Source organism: Falco naumanni, chromosome 6 (genome assembly GCF_017639655.2).
Source record: "Falco naumanni isolate bFalNau1 chromosome 6, bFalNau1.pat, whole genome shotgun sequence".
In the NCBI taxonomy this organism is placed as follows: domain Eukaryota; kingdom Metazoa; phylum Chordata; class Aves; order Falconiformes; family Falconidae; genus Falco; species Falco naumanni.
In genome coordinates, this window is record NC_054059.1 from 65,589,807 (window position 1) to 65,608,784 (window position 18,978).

Here is an 18,978-nt window from a genome sequence, read left to right on the forward strand (position 1 = left end):
GCCTCATGGCTATTAAGAGCAGTCACCTGGAGAGCTTCAGGTTGTTGTGGACAGCCCTGTTGGTGTATTGTCATCCTGAAAATCAGCTTATCCCTTTGGCTTTGCTTTGAATTTCTTGATGAAGTGATGTCAGTTTCTGCCTTCCACCTGGAAGGCTAAGCTTATAGAGGTCTTCCTTCTTTCTGGAGCTGAATCTGTCCATTCCCTGGCAGTAGGAAGACCTTTGAAGCCTCCCACATTGTTTGCTTTGAGTGCTGGGTGATCTAATACTGCATTTCCCCTGCACAGTGTCTCAGAAAAGACTTGTGGCAGCCCAAGGGCCTGGTGTGAAACAGTGGCGGTGGCCCTCCCACTAGTCACCACAGCATGCTGTTGTGGCCCAGCAGATAAGCTGTGCGATGTTTCCTCTCCACGTATTTGCTGTGAAGTTATTTGGCATTTGCGTCTTCGACCAGCACATCGTTATGCTTTACGCAGCTTTCAGCAGGGTGATGCTGCTGTCACCTGGCTCGTCCTTCACCAAAATGTCGCTGTGTGACCCCTGAGCAGCTTTCCTGCCAGAGTATCTCCAGTACCTGCATGTGGGGGGTGTCTCCAAATACTGTATTTATTCCTTTTATAAACCCAGTCTGCTTTTCTGTTCTCTTTCCCAGTCTCTTTCAGATGCTATCTTGGATTGAAAGGAACTGAAACAGCCACAGCCACAGCAGGGGCAGAGGTTGGAGCAGGGAAACCCTCTGAGAATCACGCCAAAGTAAAACTCTCAAGTCTTGCATCAGGGCATGTGTGCATATTTCAAAGGATTTCGTGTTTCCAAGAACATTTGCTGCATGGTCTTTGAAAGGGTGTCGGTATCATCCTGTAAATGTATTGCACAACCTCTTGTGCTTTCCATGTTTTTCTTCACAGTAACATGTTTTTCTTTCCGTACCAAATGCAGCACGGCATGTCTATTCATAATTTTGGTAATTGACAAACTGTTGAATAGATTTTAATGTACCTGAACTACAAAGTGATGCAAAAAGAGGGGGAGAAAGAAAAATCAGAATAGAGACAGCAAGTAAATGGTAGCTCTTGGCTTGCTCTTTTTTTTTTTTTCCTCAAAAAAGACAATCATAAATTTTCAGAAAACAGTCCTGTCCAGCTAATAATATTATTAGCTTGTTGGCTAATAATATTATGCTTGTTTGGTTAATTGTTGCTTTTCTTTTTGACTATTAGTTGACCATTAGCACCATGTTTATGATTAATTCCCTTTCTTGGCCGTACTGACAGTAAGACTTTCCATGCCTAGAAATTATCAGTAAAGAAAAAAAAAAAAAAAAGCTATATTTTATTTTTAAAAAAGAAAAAGGAATAACAGGAGCCAATCGTACATATGTGCAGATATAAATTTCAGGAACAGCATTTGTAAGTTTAAGCACATTTATGAAATGCAGATATCAATCTGTTTTTTAAAAAATAATATGCAGTAGATTGATGTTAATACTTGTTTTTATAGTACAAAAAGGAGGACTGAGACATTTTAAAAGGCCAGATAAACTCGAATTGTATTAATCTGTATCAAACTAAAAATATGGATGTAGAGAAAAATAGGTAGCAAAGAGTATTTTCTGTGGCATTGCTGACCTTATATTTGACTCTGGGTATGCTGCTTCTTGACTTTACGTAAGGCTGCTATAGATATTTTTTTTTGGCTATAGGCAGAAGCCATACGGTCTGGCTACTAAAATTAGATCCTGCTTGTCACAGCCTGCAGAGGCTTTGGGAGGAGGAAGGAGAGGGCTTTCCTTTGCCTCGCTCAGTCACAGCCTACAAAACGCAGCTGTAGCTGCACATGCTGCTTGCTGCTGTTAGCTGCCATCATGCCTCGGCTTGTCTGCTGCCACCCAGTACCTGTGTGTCAATTAAAAACTCCTTGTCTACTGTAGGATCTTAACATGTCCCCTTGTCCAAACTGTTTCATCTCCCTCGGTTCTATACATTTTTTTCAGCAAAACACCATCGTAACATAAAATTATAACATCTGGTGCACAGGTCTTTCAGGTAAGGGAGCGGCTGTGGTAGCTAAACCTTCAGAAACTGATCATCTTCACCATCTTTGATGGTGTGAGGATGGAGCTTTTCGAATTGAACGTTGCTACAAATCCCAGCCAAACAGTTGCAGAACTGTTGCCCTAGTGAATTGCTGTAAGAAAATATCACTGAGCCATACACAGACTGGAGAAACTTCAGGGCTACAAGGGGGAGCCCTTCTGGAACCCCAGATTTCTTCCTTAGTCTGAATTTTTTACAGGCGTGGGTAGTTCAGAAACATCTAGCTAAGGGGTTTTTTGGTTCCAGCGCTGTGGTCATGTACAAATTTATCACTCTATAAAGCCGTGTGGATATACAATTGGAAAAAAGTGCACATTGTTATTAATACGATAAATTAATATAATTTGTATTGTATTTAACATAGGTGTGTTCTGCAGAATGTATTTTCCACATGAAAATCACAACTGTCTCACGTGCAATAGGATTTTGACATGTCAAAGATGTATTTTTTCCTGGGGATGCGCCAATTGTTCTGTTGCTCCCTGATGTCATGAAAAGTTACACAATTTTTTGACGTGACACACAATTCAGTTTTGTCATTTTTAACACCAGTGTCCTCTAAAATTCACCTTGCTCAGGGATGAAGGGGGACCAGACCTAGCCACACTGACAGAATCCCGCGCTGAACCTACAGCTGTCCCACAAAACTGCTTTTGCTCGTGCTGCGTTAGGCAAAAGGGAGCCGAGCTGGGGCAGCGGCACGAAGCTTTGCTGTGGGAGCCTCGACCCCTCTGGAACTGCTGTGTCCGTGTGCTGGTGCTGTGCTGGTGCTGTGCTGTGCTGCACTACTGGCGGGAAGGCCCCCAGCAGCGCCCAGCAGACGCGGCTGTGGGTAGGAGTTGCTGCGTCAAAAGGATGCGCGCACTTTGCACAGGGTGTAATTAAGCTGTAAATCTCATCGCCACGGGATTTTGTGGGTGCCGGATTTTTACATTTGTCTGAAGAGCAAAGAGATTCATGTGCACAGCAGCCGCCGAGGGGAATTAAACACAGAGATACCGGGAAATCCTTGCGTACGGTCTGGGAGGTAACAGGGAAGCTCTGCTCTCCTGTTCGCCGATTGCCGCTGTTTGCTGGGCACCTGCTGTCAGCCGCCGCCAGCAACGGGATCCTCGTCCTCTCATCCTTTCTTGTAAATGGTCTTGTGCTGCCGGTGGCCGGCACGGGCTCTGGGAAGAGCCGGCTCCAGTCCTCTGCCGCGTTTTTGTGCGGCCTCGTTTTCCTTCCTCCGGGAGAAAACAGAAATCGGAGCGTTTCCCGCATTCCCGACACATTGAAACTGTTGAGCTTGGGAAGCGCTTAGAAATGGGGGGGGAGGGGGGCGGTGTCTGGCGTTGCCGTGGAGCCAGGCTCTGTTGACAGACTCGGGCTGGTGGTGGCCAGGGTGCCATGGGCCCGCGGCAGGTGACAGTGGTGGGGCTGCTCCGAGACCCGACTTTCCACGTGGCCAAGTGCGCAGCAGAGGTAACCCCCGGGCATCACCCCAGCACCGGGTGGGAGCAGTGGGGAGTGGTGCGGGCTGGAAGTACGTCAGCAGGGGAATGCCTGCACCCAGGGGTGGTCCTTAGGAAGAAAATATTCTGAATTTGGGGGTTCTGCTTTTTGGTGCTGCCAGGCACAGGCACCAAGGCTTTACGGGCTCGCGGCTTGGTGCTGCTTGGCATGGGGGTCTCTGCTGCAGCATCCTTGCCTCCTTGTTCCTGCAGCTCCAAGAAATTTCACAGCTGCCCGATGCTGGGTGAGATGCACATCGCAGCTCTGTCCGACTTGCTCAGCAGCTTATGACAAGTCCCTTAATGCAGCTCTATCGGTGCAAATGAGAAGGCAAAACGCTGCAAACCTGACGGGGCTCGGCAGACTTTTCCATGGGAAGGCTGGCTGTGTGGCAGGTGCCACCCCGCCGCGGGGTGCCCAGCACTGACCTGTATGCCCTCCCTGCCTGTCAGAGTTTATCTGCCAGGCTCGTTCCCCAGCATTATTTACAGCTGACAAAGCTCTGCCATCAGCAGCCCTAAGGATAAGCCAAGCCAAGAGCTGCAGGGGGTGTGTGCCTCTTGGCTTTTTACCTTTTTTTTTTGTTGTTGTTTGTTTCGGCCAATGTCCCAACAATAGGCACAGGGACCATGAGCTGAATAGAAAGTTGCTTCTTGCTTTATTTTTTTGAAGTCCGGCTGGGCTGGCTTGAAGCCACAAACTTTGTGGCACTCGTATGCCACGGCCCACGTGGAGACGAGGCTAAACAGGAATGTCCTGTACTTAAAGAGCTGTGTGCTCCAGAGGCAGACAGTACAAGCAGTGGGGACTGGAAACTGTTCACCTTGCAGCCTTCACCAAGCCATTCACTTGCCCCAAGGCCCTGGGCTCAATCTCCTGGGACAGTAGAGGGTCACAACTCCCTGTGCATGCAAAAATGCATGCAAAAAATGCAGTTGATGATGCTCAGCAACATCTTCAAATGTCTCACTGCTTACATCCATCTCACCTGGAGGGGGGAAGCGTGGGGGGAGTACCAGCATAATTCAATAATATTTGTGAAGCAGCCCTTCAAGACACCTGCCACATCTGCAAACAGGGATTTAGAGCAATTTGCATGTACTGCTCCAAGTGTCAGGAATTACACCAGAGGCGTGGGGGGTGCAGAGCAATAACTCAATTAGAATGTGGCTTAGGTTGTAGTTAATGAGGGAAATACAAGCTGCGATAGGATAGGGTGTGGGAGAGTACTGAACTGCTTGTAAGCAATCTTTTTTCCTTACCTTGACAATACAGGCTCTGAAGCTGAAGTTTCCAAGCAAGTTTGCAGATCCTGTAATACAGCCTTTAGTAGAATTTGCATGGTGTGAATATTTACAGGAGAAAAAGAAGGTAACTCTGGTGTCCTCAGCTTGGTTTGGACACGAGTCCTCTCCCAGCTTGGTGTCGTCCGCAGATTTTGGAAGTGAGCTTTTCCACCCTGGCTTACGTTCTTAGAAACCCTCGAGGGAAGATGGGGCTCTCCAGCACTTTTCCTGTTCAGCCTGAGCTACCTCCAAAGTGACACCCAGATGACTCCTGTCACGATAATGTCCCATAGCAGCAGGATCTAGACCTTTAAAGCACATAACTGTGTGCGTGTCAGCACACCTCACCAAAAGCTTCTGCCCAATCCCTTCCAGTTGGTGCGATTTGTGTTTTTAAAAGTAGGAAAGGCATAAAAATACCACAGGCCACCTTAGCTGCAGTGGATATTACTGATTGCTTCTTCACTAAGTGTGTAATTAATCCCTGAAGGCTTTGTTGTCCTTCTGATATGCAGGAGCTGAGAGGTGAGGTGTGGGCGTATGCCTCCTCCGTGATGTGCTTTGTTGACGGCCAGCTGCTGGGGGATGAGAAGGAGCTGCTCAAGTGGTCTCACCGTGAGTGGGACTATCATGACTTTAAGCCTGAAGCACTTTACCAAGCAATTGCTGAGGACTTCTACAGGAAACATCTGAAAAACAGCCAGGCAAGTAACCAAGTAGCACTGGTTTACAAGAAGAGTACAAGGGGAGGAAGGTGAGCGTCATGGTTTAACCCCAGCTGGCAACTAAGTACCACGCAGCCACTCGCTCACACACACACACACACACACGGTGGGATGGGGAGTAGAATTGGAAAAAGGTAAAATCCATGGGTTGAGATAAGAACAGTTTAATAATTGTAATAATAATAATAATTATAATGATAAAAGAGAGAGAGACACATAAACCCCAAGAAAGACAAGTGATGCACAATTCAGTTGTGCACCACCTGCTGACCAATGCCCAGCCAGTCCCTGAGCATCGATCGGCAGGCCCCAGCCACCTCCCCCAGTTTACATACAGAGTATGACATTCATTGGTGTGGAATATCCCTTTGGCTAGTTTGGGTCAGCTGTCCTGGCTGTGTCCCCTCCCAGCTTCTTGTGCCCCTCCTCATTGGCAGAGCGTGGGAAACTGAAAAGTCCTTGACCTAGGGTAAGCACTACTGAGCAACTAAAACATCAGTGTGATATCAAAGTTATTCTCCTACTAAATCCAAAGCACAGTATTGTACCAGCTACTGGGAAGAAAATTAACTCTATCCTGGCCAAAACCAGGACAAAGAGTGAGCACAGCAGTGGCAGATTTTTGTTTTTCTGCCCCAGGATGGTGGGGCCAGAGCTGGGACTGGAGAGGTCGATGGGGAGAATCCCATGCGGAGGATGGCAGAGCCTCCGCGCCTGCCAGCAGCCAGGAAGGGACATATGCTAGCCCAGATGCTTGACATGTATTTACTGCTTCAGGGCTGAACAGACAAAAGTGCATTGCTGACCATGCTGCAACTGTGCTGTTCCAGAATCCCAAAGCGCCCAATCCTTAGGTACCAAAATTCTTGGGTACCAAAGGCCCAACTGCCAAACCTCTCATTTCCCGGCCAAGACCTCCCGAAATGCTGTGGTGATGTGAGGTGCAATGCTGCCAGCACTGACATGGTTTTGAAAGCAGAGGAAAATGTCATAGCAAAAACTGACATGGTTTTGAAAGCAGAGGAAAACGTCATAGCAAAATGAATACCAGTCTGACTGGGAAGGGCAAGGAATGTCCATTTTGGCAGGGTGGCCGGTATCCCTGCAGATTCATTTAATCCTGCCCGTATTGTATGGGCTGCAATAGGCATGTCAGTAAATGCAAGAGGAAGCAGCAGGCCCTGCCCAGTAGTTCGCTTTAACACGATGTTAGGATTATTTCTGTCCAGAATGAGTGAAATATCCTCTACTTTTTTGTTTATTTGAACAAAATAGTGGGAATGCTGTTTTGCATTGACAACCTCATGGACGTTTTCTGAGGCCATTGGCCCTAGGCAGCTGGACCCTGGCCTGCGTGAGGCAGCGAGTGCAGCACACAGAGCTGGCCTTTCCCTCACTGCGTTTGTTTTTCTGCTTTAAACAGCATGTGTTCGTGTACCTGGAGATAGCCATTGAGGAGCAGCCCGTCGGGAGGCTGCTCTTTGAGGTACGTTACAGAGGAGAAAAGCAAAAGCAAGGAACAATTCTGCCCAGTGCGGTGGTTTCACCTGCCCAAGGCGGGGGAACAGAAATCTGCCCAGTGGACATCAGCTATGAATTTCACACATTCTCCTCTTCACGCTTTTGCAGCTCTTTTCAGACGCATGTCCCAGGACCTGTGAGAATTTCCGCGCTCTGTGTGCTGGAGGAGCAAAGTCCCGCTGTGACGGCCGAGAGCTCACCTACAAAAACTCCCTTTTCCATCGCCTAGTGAAAAACGGATGGATCCAAGGAGGAGGTGCGTTTCCAGGGGTCCTGAGTAAAACCAAGTTACAGTGCAAGGCAGAGGGTGGGGAGTGTGATGATCTGCATGAATAACAGTCTTCATCCATGGGAGACATAACTGAACTCCAGGACAAATCTAGTATCTTAAATTTTATATATATATGTGTATATATATGTGTATATATATAACAAAAAACCAAAACATTTTCTCTTTTAGACATCTCACTTTCTAAACATAGGAAAAGTTTGGAATATTTGCTCTTTTGATTATCCAAGCCCTTTTCAAAAGAATTTAGGAAACTAAAAATATTAAAACTCTTTTCCATTATGTTCTTTGGTAAGTAATTAGGAAACTAATTCGAAACATGAAAAAAAAAAAAAAAGAAGAATATCCATCAGAAACTATTACTTGTTTTATAGACAGATTAACTTATGGTGGCATTAATCAAGTGTCAGAACCCTTGCAAACATGCTGGTGAGTTGTCTGAATGCCAGCACTGTGTCTGGACTGTGGCACCAAGAAGAAAGGCACCAGGAACGTTGGGCACGCAGCTTGCCTGACTGATAACCCCAGGGAAGTCAATATAGTGTACCAGAAGGCATTTCCTTCGCTACTGCCTTTTGGTCTATCGGACATCTTACCTACCTGTATTCCTTACCTGTGTTTGCCTTGCTCCAAATGTGTGTGTATAAATACGTTTCATGTTTATACTTCAAAGATACAGCTCCTACTTTTCAGGAATAACTACTCAGATATCTATGTAGTCCATAAAACCAACCTAAAATTACATGTTTGTTACTGTAGAGAACTAATGATAACCTGGTAGTCTAAGACAATGTCTAAATAAAGTAAGAGCCAGAATTTTGTTTTAAAAAAAATTATAAATAGATGCATCAGGTTTCTTTAGTGCCTCACTCATCATAAATCTGGTTCAATAGGAATTTCTCTCTTATCAAATCTCTTTTCTTAGTCAAGTTAGTGGTCTTAACTCACCATAGCATCACAGCTGCATTTTCAACCTTCCTTCTTCTAACCCTAATCCCTCCAACGGACATCCTTCTCCAGGGCGCCCCTTCCTTGGCTGGGTGCTGCCACCGCGGGAGCTCTCCCAACAGGAGATGCTGGTCCATCTCAGAGGGGCAGCCATGAAATGCGCCACATGAAATAGTTCTCTGTAGACAGACCGTCTCTTGGGATGGAAGCTGAGCTTTTCCCAAAAGTCTGTTAAAATTTCAGTAGCAAAACAGAAAGATGGATGCAGTTGTTCCCCCAGGCTGATGCGCAACCCACACCTCTGACCTCAGCTGAGCTGCTCACTGACAACCCAGTAACACCTGTGATAAACCTGGTCTCTGATGGTTACTTTTATCTACCCTGCAGACATCATAACTGGAAAGGGAGACAGAGGAGAGTCAATTTATGGTCCCACCTTTGAAGGTATGTTTCCTCAACTATCTTAACTGTGCAAAGGGCAAATTTCCACAAAGACAAGTTGTTGACCTGATCTTACTCACAGAATAACCTGGGAATTCCCTTTCATCTCCCTAAAGCAAAAGGGTTTGCTTCTCAGCCAGAATTATTATCTGTTTGTATTAGCATGAGTGGACTGCTTTAGTGAGGACACTTTTTGATCTGTAACCTTGTCCCTGTCCTCTGATGTCCCCGGCCCAAGGCTTAGTTCCACCAGCCCCTTCTCCCTGCCTAAATGAGGGCTGATGGTCACCTGCTGCCTACTCCAGACTGCAAATACTCACCTTTGTGGGCAAGACCTTAGAAATGCAGAAGTGGATTAGCTACAGAGATATCCAGGCACCCAATATCACCTGTTTAAATGCTTTTAAAGTAAAGTTAAATGGCTTTAACTCTAGATGTCCTGGACCTCAGGCGGCTCTTCAGGCCTGGGCATGCTGCAGGCATCGCTGCCAGCAGCTACATGACTCTGCGGGTGTGAGGGGAGTTACTTCTGAATCTCACATAAAACCATGAAAGTCAAGAAATGACAAACATGAGCTAAGTTTAACAAAAAATGTTCCCCCATACTGGTATGAAGTAATAAAATGTAAAGAAAAAAGAACATTATAACTTGCAATATTTAAGAAAAACAACCCGTATAATTGACATAGACATTTGGGATCTTCTGTTTAGATTAAATGCTACCCATAAAGATGTTTTATGACAGTTAAAGCACTTCTGAAATTGATTTATGTTCCCTTATATAAAAGCTTTCCCACTGCCAATGGCACAAATGATGTGACATTTGAGCAGGCTGGGCAGCAGCCAACAGTGAGATCAGAAATGCCAAGTGTAGCTGAAAACTTTCCTTCCCAAGATGCTGGAGAGCCCGCTCGCGAGGAGGAGCTGCTCTCACCTCCAGGTCCCAGGACAGGTGGAGCAAAACCGGGCTGGACATGGGTCACTAGCCCGCTCTGCCCGGCTGAGTCGCAGCGCTGGCGGGCACGAAAGCCACTGGAAGTGGAAGCCCAGTGTGTGGGATTTAAGGCAGTAAATGCTACGGGCTGCCTAGAGTAGGCAGAAAGGGGCAAAAGTCACTTCTTTGATGCTGGAGCTCCTGGAACAGCAGCAAGCCTAGGCTCTAGGGACACGCATACCTCAGAAAGAAGATAAGCTGTTATTAGAAAAATACAGGACTGGCTGCTAAATTGTTTGGAAGGTGGATGTCATCAAATATTTAAAAGTTTGTGAATCCTCTTTCCCAGCGATGCTACCCAATGGGTTTGTGCTAGCGCACATCTCACACCCTTTGCACTTTCTGTTGGGGTAGAAATCGTCCGCAGAGGAAAATGAGTTTGAGCGTACGTAGGCACCTCTGCAAACAGGAGAGCTACAGCCCCGCACACGCTGCCGGAGCTGGGGCTTCATGCCACAGCCCAGCATCTGGCGTTTTGCTCCTGCCCCCATCCTCCTCCAGGCAGAGCTTAGGCTTTCCCTGTGCTACCCAGGAAAGAAGTTGACATGTCAGGTGGGAATGTGACAATGTGTCAAAAGTTGCTTAAGTAATTTTAAGGTGGATTTAATTTGGAATCTGTCAGCCTTGAAAGTGTCCCTGGAAGAGTTTTATTATCCATGTTGCACATACTTCATGTGTTGATGTATTAAAGGAGAAGATTGCTAATTCTTCCCCTCCCGCCTTTTAATTAAAAATTGCTTTTCATCCTTGAGAAAGGCGTTCCCTTGCAGGCGCCTTTCTAGTTTAAGGCTTAGAATGCTTTCCCAGTATTTCCCGCAAAACTATTTTACACTGAGGCCAGGGGACAAATATCTTCAATATCTGAAAAGGGTGAGAGATGCCTCTGTCAGCTGTTAATGTTCTGGGAGACTCTGCGCTTGGCACGCGTCTGGGCACTGCAACCAGTGCCTGCTGAAATTAATGGGACGCAACCACATTTTACTGTAATGAGCTGAAAGGACTGAGGTAATTACAGAGAATCAGTCAGAGTGGAGCATCATGTCATAGGACAAAGCATCTGACTCCAAAATTAGTCTGCTGAAGTCATTTTACCAACCACAAGGCAGCAGTCAGGGAGTAACTGTTCAGTTAAAATTTAATTACTATTTTTATGAATCAGTTTCTGAGAAGGGCACTCAAACACGGTAAAAAGAATTTCTAAAAAACCAGAGAACAATAAAATTTAAATATTTCTAGTTTCTTTCAAGCTTTTTGAGAGCTCGATGGAGCTCTGGACTGCTTAGTGTGATCAGGTCAGAGATGGGTGACACAGGAGGTGAAGGTCAGTGGGGACCCTGCTCCCCACCTTATAGCTGGACTCCCCTCCGTGGAGAGGAAGGAATCAAGTCCTTGCCATCATCCCCCAAGCCCAAGCACACCTAATGCCTGTCCTTCCCCAGCCATCCCTCTTGAGAGCTGTTTCTCTTCTCCCTCACCAGTCCTTCCTCAGCCGGCATGGAGGCTCCTCCTCACCTCCCCGCAGCTCTCGCTCCCATTGCCTGCCTCCTCTCCTTGCCCTGAACAAAGCTTCTGCTCTGGGGGCACCCCGGCCTTCTTAACTGAATATCTACTCACCATTTATTCAGCTCTGTCACGTTACTTGGCTAAAGCAGCCTCCCGCTCACTGTTCCACACGAGTTGCCCAGTGCTGGGAGCTGCTGCGCATCCTGCCCCCACAGCCCTGTCTGTGCTGCCGGAGCATCTCTTGCCCCTCCACTGCGGGCAGGGGCTGTGCTTGGAGCACCCGCTCTGCCTCCACCTGTGCAGTGGGAATAATCCCAAGCAGCCGCAGGAAAATGCCGTGCTAAGTGCTCCGACCTCCTCCAGTGAGAGGCATTACAGACCGACACCGGGGAGCCAGCGGCATCGCTGCTCTGGCTCCATCACTCAGAAATACCTAGAGCGCTTTTTTAATGGATGTTTCTTCATTAGCTTCTTTACTGGCTTAAGGACTAGAAAGTAGTGGGAAGCTCTTTCTAGGAAGGATGCTCATTCAAACCAGACTTTGCTTCTATGAGACTCAATGGGACCTTTTGGGGAAAAGGAGAAGGGAAAGGGAGAGCAAGGATGGAGGAAAGGGGAGTACGTGGGAGCTGGCAAAAGGGTGCTGTACAGTCAACAGCTGCAAAGGGAGCGACACAACTGCAGCCTTTCATCCCCAAACTCTTTTCCTAGATGAAAGCTTCTCCATCTGTCACAAGGGAAGAGGAATCCTCGGGATGGCCAACAAGGGCCGCCACAGCAATGGCTCGCAGTTCTACATCACCCTCCAGCCAGCTCCCTACCTGGACAAAAAATATGTGGCTTTTGGGTAGGTATGCACCAGCTTGCTGCCACTGCACTGCACAGGAGGTCACCCTGGCCTTGCATGCCCTTCCTGCCTGGGATGAAGCATCCACAAAATCCCTATGGCAGCTACAGCACAAATGCCTCTAGCCAGGGGTAGGATGGATGAGTCAGATTGAAGTACCTAATGACACCCATCCCTCCTTTCCCTGCCCTGGCCTGGCTTGTTTGGGCTGGAAAACCCTATGGCAAAGCTAAAGTAGCTGCCAGGGCATCTCCAGGACCAAGGCTGCAGACCTGTGGCTGCATAGCTCAACATCAGCTGAACGTGGGCCCTGATGGACAGGGGGCTGTTGAGCAAAGCCTGCACGCTCTGCTCAGCCCTCACAAGCTGGAGGAATTATTTTAGCAAATGTACACTGGGAGTTTGTTCTCGGTAGGTTGATGTATAGTGCTGGGCCTGTTAAGATTTTTAGATTTTCAGGAATACAATAAGGAAGATTATTGCTCTGAGCAGTTTGCTTGATGTAAGAAAGCAAAATGTTTATGTATAGAGGGAGAAATTCACAGCGCAGTTTCCACGTAAACCCCGTCATGGAGAAAACCAGCATTTTTAAAGGAAGTGAAAAGCATAACTGCCTAACCTACAAGAAGAAACCAAAAACAGTCGCTGGCTGCATATACATATAACCAGCAGTGTTCACCACTAGCGTTCTGCCTTGCCACCAGCTCTGTGTAATCTGGAAGGCACAGGATCCATGATCTTCTAGCCAGGCCCTCTTAAACCTGGGTGGGAGTTTAATCCCGAGGGAGCAGAGAGCAGCATATGACAAGGACAGCCAGGCACTTCCCATCTCTGCTCTGCTCTGATGTCCCTCCTTGGGCAAGGGCTGCCTGCAGTGTCCACCCCGCTTGGTACCACTGTCCTGGGTGGGATGGGGTGGGAGGGGACACGGCATGAAGCTTTCTGGAGCACGGCTGGCATCCATCGCTGTGCTGGTGCCTGCAGGAGGCACGGCTCGTGGTCCCACAGTGCAGAGGGGGATGGGCTGAAAATTGTAAAGACTGCAAAATGCTGGGCTGTTTTCAGGATTCAGGTTGGCGCTATGAAGGAAGGAAACAGATATTTCTCAGGGAGTCATTTCTAATACTCTCACTTCTGACAGCGTGTCTCTTTGATTTCTTTCTTCTCAAAAGTAATGGCCATTTGTAGCTGGGACACATAGTACAATGCTTATTTCTTTAAATAAATGCAGTTGCATAAAGCCGTGGTATTTTCACCTCTCCTAAAGCGCCAACTAGAAGCTACTTAATCAAGAACTGATGGCGTTTGTGACCCCGTTGCGAAGAACAGCTTTTTAAAGAGCAGAGTGGGTGCAGCCCGCCGGTGGGGAGCCAGCGCCTGGGTTTGTTAAGGCCTTGCAGCAGCCAGAGGCTGCACAGCCGGCTCCGGGTGGATCATATGTGCACTTTCTCCTTCCTCTAGGCAATTGATCGAGGGCACGGAGGTACTCCAGAGACTGGAAGCCGTACCTACATATAAGGAAAGGCCTACAGTAGCCTGCAGGATTATGAACTGTGGGACCTTGGAGCCATGATCCCCAGCTGGCAGTCCTGCCTGCTGTAAGGCAGAGCTCAACTTTTCGCTCAGCTTTTTACAGACCTTGATGGCTTTCACTTAAGGCAAAAATAAAAGCACTTCTCACACATGTGAATGGCTTCAAAATGTTCTTTTGGCTTAAAAAAATGTTCATAAGCTCTTAAAAAGCACTTTTGCAGAAATACAGGAAAAGGCTTGTGCACATAACTCAGTGCCAGCCTACAGTTTATGGGAAATAGTGCTAATACGATCATATAGTGACAAGCAGACACGATGAAATGCACATATGGCTAAAGCACGGGTGGACAGATGGATACACACCTACAGGGATAAAGATAACCATTCCTGGCTAAATTCTGCCTCCACCACAACCTCTGCAGCACAATTGCCCTGCCACGTTTGCCCCATACAGCTCAGACACCAGATGTAGTCTGCATATAGTAACTCAGAGGGAAGGAGGAAAAAATATATTTGTAGGACTGTGGTCTCTCTGAATGCCAGGCATTTGATCTTGCACTGACTACAAGTAACACCCTTGAAATCAGGTCGGGCTGCATCAGGCTAAAACTGGGAAATTCTAGAGCAGGCGTAAGCTTAAGTAATTATGTTTGGCAGATAGTCTCAAATAGCAAAAGGATGAGTATTGCCACTAAAACAGGGAAAAATATTGCTTATAAAGTTACTGCAAAATGTGGAATTTTAAGGTTATGTGTGGATGCAAATATACCATACACGATGATTGCTAGTGTCAGTGATTTCTTATATGCAAGGTGTCTTATATGCAGTATCTCTGATGTGCAAGTGCAGAGCTTGGGCATGGGTAGCCTCAGCAGAGGATGGCAGGTCAGCACTAAAAGAAGGGAGGATGTGTGAAAGGCCAAAATGCAGCCTGGAAAGAAAGGTTATAACCCAGTGCATTGGAAGTTCAAAGGAAAGAGCATTCAGCCATTGGGCTTGAATGTAGATACAAGACTAAACCAGCCCCGCTGTTCCAGGGCTGCACAGACACCTCCAGTGTACACCTCTCCCGCCTCTCTTTCCAGTGCTGTGCTGAGTGACCTTTGCTCCTCGGCTCACCATATAAGCTGCTAAACCCCACAAAAGAGTGCCAGTGTAAGATGGGAAATGCTGAATTAAAGAAGTATTAGGAGAAACCTAATTTTGTCCAAGCTCAAGCCCCCAGATTTAATGAAAAGTAACAATCTTGAGTTTATTTGCTAAATGGGAATGAGTGTAACAGACCAGCAAATGTTTAACTGGGTGTCTGAAGAGGGCATAGACCTAGTCTGATTCCACATGCTCCGAGTCAGTATAGAGGTCGTCTTAATTTTAGCAAGGGGATTTAGGTTTTTCTTTACTTATGCTACAAACCAAAAAGATTCTTTAGCCTAAAATACTTTTATATGTCTGTAGCTAGCTAAGGAGCCTTTAACACATTTTATCCTTCTATTTTCTAAAGCATTCTGCTATCTGTACGTAGACTACTATATAGGAACTGTCTTCTGTAGGAACATTTCAAGTCAATTAAACTGCCTAGAGAGTAATTATTGTCACTTCATAGTTCTGGATCAAAGATGAAAATACATTATTGTGTTTTATTAATAAAATAACACATTTCCTGACAAATTACTTTTCATAAGCGGTAGCGACTATTGCTATGAAAGGATATGGCTTTCAAACTCAGCTATTGGGATGCAGGTCAGTGGCTCATATTTGTTGCAAGGATTTAAAATTATATTCAGATGTTTAAAAATGAAAGTCAGAAAAGTAATTTTAGTTCTGCAGGCTATAGAAGACAGTGCTAAAAGACCAATTAATTGATTTTTTTATTTGCTTTTGGCTTGGCCACCCACAGTAGGTCTGTTCTGTAGTGCTGCTGCACCCCGGCGTCCCCACGGGGGACCGAGTCAGAGCACAGCATGTGCTTTGAATCCAAATGACCTTCTCTGGGCAGCAGTCAAGAGCCCAGAAACTGATGCACTGGCAATAAGCAGCACTCAGGATCCCGCAGGGCAGACAAATGCCTAATCATGTCAAGTATCAGAGAGCTGATCCCGTGCCAAAAGTCACAGACCTGGTAACAAGTATGATGGCTGGATGTAACGACATACAGGGTGTTGCACACTCAGGATCTAGGAGAGCTGTGTGGGGTGACTGGGCAGGGGACAACGGGTTGAAGTTACATGACATGGAAAATGTTATAACGAGAAGAGGAGAGAACATCCAGGAAATATTTTGAGTTTCAGGCATAATGATCCTTCAGGCAAGCCACAATTACAGTATTTGTGCCGGTCATGACAGGACACTCTGCCAGAAAAAATGTGGTAAAATCTTTCATCCCGTATTAAGGAGGTCACCTAAAAGAAAAAGTACATCTTTCAACCCTGGTTCCCCAGTACCTGCAAGCTGGATATACATAAGGAGTCCAAGGTGATGAACAATGAAACACGAAAGGAAGAATCGGCTTAACCTCAATCCAAAATGATGGTTTGTGCCATCTACAGTAACATATATCTCTAATCAAGTCACCAAGAATGCATTGCCTCCTCTGAGAGAGCCAGACCAGAGAAGTGGTGTGTGCAAGCATCCAGAAGACACATACAAGTCCAGTGGCACACTGCTGGGTCTCCAAAAGCTGGGAAATTCAGGAGCAGACTGCAGATGGGGAGGTGGAGGCTTCCGTGGCCAGCTGGTGGTTTTGGAAAAGTTCCCTTCCCAGCAACCATATAAAAAAACTCCCTTCTATAAAGGGCAGACAGCAGCAACCTGCATCCTGAGAAAACTATTATCGTACTGGATTACAGCGTTTTAGCTATGTAAGAAAACCTGGTATCGTTCACGTTTTACTTTATTAGTGTTTTATGCTGGGCTTCTTACTCCATCAAAACACTCTCTTAGAAACTGCTCTAAATAAAATCTTTGTACAGGCATATGTGTTAAAACTGCAAGGACAGTGTGCTAATAAACCATGGGCAGTAGGCTCCAATCGTTAGCCCTTACTAATTCAAGCGCTGATCAAATAAAAGGTGGAGGACAAAGTCATTGACTACAATGTAGTTTACCTAATCTGAGGTCAAGAGGGTTTCTGAATCTGATCCAGGAGGGCTGCTAAGGCCAGTAGAAATTGCTAGTGTGGCTCCTCAGCTACGGAGGTACTCCACACTGATCTGGAGAAGCCCTGAGGTCTCCCAAGTGTATATTAATTTTAATTGTGTCAGGTGGGCCTTAGACAGCATATTTCATCTTCCTACTGACCAGCCTCGCTTTCCTTTTTAGGCTGCCATGGCTACAGCTCTCTGCTATTGTCCTTCATATACTTATTGGTTGGGATACACTTAACTAAACCACTGTTGACGCACAGCCATAACTCAGAGACAAAAGAGTTCCTGCCATCAATTCCAGGGAGAAAAAGGTACTCCGGAGGGCTGGTTTGAAAGAACTTAACTGAAAATATCAACTATGCAGCATATCGAATAGATCAAAATGATGTGATACAGCTGTTGCATGAAGGAAATGGGTAAGTGGAGTGATTTTACACACTTAATAGCAAGAATCTTGATACTGTAATTCTGATAAGGTTTAGGATGCTAAGAAGCAGTAGTGGGTGGCCAGCTCAACAGAGCTCAATCGTGCCCGTATCTCAGATGCTGTGAGCAAAGAAGCATTGGTCTAGGTCTTGAGGGTGCAGAGAGAGACGGAGGCTGGGTCAGGCATGGGCAGGGCTGCAAAGCCCATGGGGTTGCAGCTCAGGCAGGGGCCAAGTGTAGGAGCCTCAGCCTAAAAGCATATCTACTGAGAAAAAGCTGGGGAGCTTCTCCTGAGGTTCCTCCTCCTGAAAAGCTCCCAGGCTGGCCAAGGCACCTTTTACCAGCCAGCCAGGCTTCAGGACACAGCCAGCACTCTAGGAGATGGGGCTATGCTCCTGTCCTGACACAGACCAGAGCCCAGGGCTGTATTACACCATCACCAACAGAAAAATGCATGTTACCAATAAACAAAATGGATGTACTGATGCAGGAAGACTCTACCTAAACGTTAGCCTTATTTTTCTTTGGTTACCTAAACCAGCTTGACCTCGTTCTGTGGTGGGTCCCAGCTGCACGGGTGAAATGTTTAGCTCTTCCACTCCATCTTGCCTCTACCTCTTGCCTTCCATTCTTCTTCTTAAGGCATCTCTCTTTGGCTTGCCTTAGGCTACAAGCATTGGCATTGGCCTGCACCACTATCTCTAGAAGAGCTAAGAAAAATCTTTTACCATTATTACATCCTCTATACCACTGTGCATATCTATTTTTATCTGTTCCTTATGTTACAATCAGCCTGGTGGGGCTGAACAAGTGCCTGTACCACAGCATGTGTGAGGGGGCACCAGACACAGCTCCACCTTGCTTGCCTCAGGTGAGCGGGTCATACAGTGCAGGGGCCAAGGTCCTCACCCAGAACTTCTGCTGGGGACAGACACACAGGCACCTTAAATGAACACTTAGACATCATACAACATGGCATGCGCAACCCTGTATGTGCCTTGGGGCTGTATCCAGCCCCAATAAGACACATTTCCGCAGCGCGATTTGCTACTGTACCTGTCTCACAATGCAAGGATTAACTGAGGTTACGAAGCTCTGAGCACAGGAGTTGATGCATTATTTCTGAATGATTACAAAGGCGGTGAATGGCACCCGAATCTAATAATGCATCATTACGTACTGATATGAAATACCCTGAAACCTCTTTGGACAGTGTATTTTCCTTGTTAAAATACCAACCATGTATTTACGCTCCATATACACATCTCTTTCCATGCATGTAAAATGACAATTTGGAAATCAGAACAAATGCTTGCAAATTGAATGAAATATATGTTCCCTTCAGTTTATCTACTGAAATATATTTTTTTTTCATTTATTGCTACCATCCCAAACTGCAGTGTGCTCCTCTGGAACCTCGTCAAAAGCCCCATTATCACATCTTGCCAAGCATCAAGTGATACAATGCAATCTGCTGCAAATCCTGGGTGTTTACTACCTTTAAAATGTGCTTCCCTATAATGGACATCTGCAGATCCTTAGGTTTTACACATTTTTGCCAAGGACTTTACATAAACTTCCAGTAATGCAGTGCTTGGAATTCCTTATAGATTCAAAACAGAGGTAAATGCCTTACTAACCACTAATTATGTAACAGTGCAATGAAAAATGAATACTGTGTTGAATGTGATATTTCAAATCCAACAACAACAACCCAGATTGCCATGATCC

At 46.3% G+C, this 18,978-nt stretch overlaps 1 protein-coding gene across 1 annotated transcript; it reads left to right on the forward strand.

The window, feature by feature from the left end:
* Positions 1-2,928: 2,928 nt before the first annotated feature.
* Positions 2,929-13,862, forward strand: PPIL6 (peptidylprolyl isomerase like 6). Its single transcript, XM_040598403.1, has 8 exons — positions 2,929-3,561; positions 4,867-4,962; positions 5,393-5,581; positions 7,026-7,088; positions 7,232-7,379; positions 8,748-8,804; positions 12,010-12,145; positions 13,607-13,862. Exons 1-8 carry the CDS (start codon positions 3,487-3,489, stop codon positions 13,716-13,718), a joined length of 876 nt encoding a protein of 291 aa, XP_040454337.1. The 5' UTR covers positions 2,929-3,486; the 3' UTR covers positions 13,719-13,862.
* Positions 13,863-18,978: the final 5,116 nt, after the last annotated feature.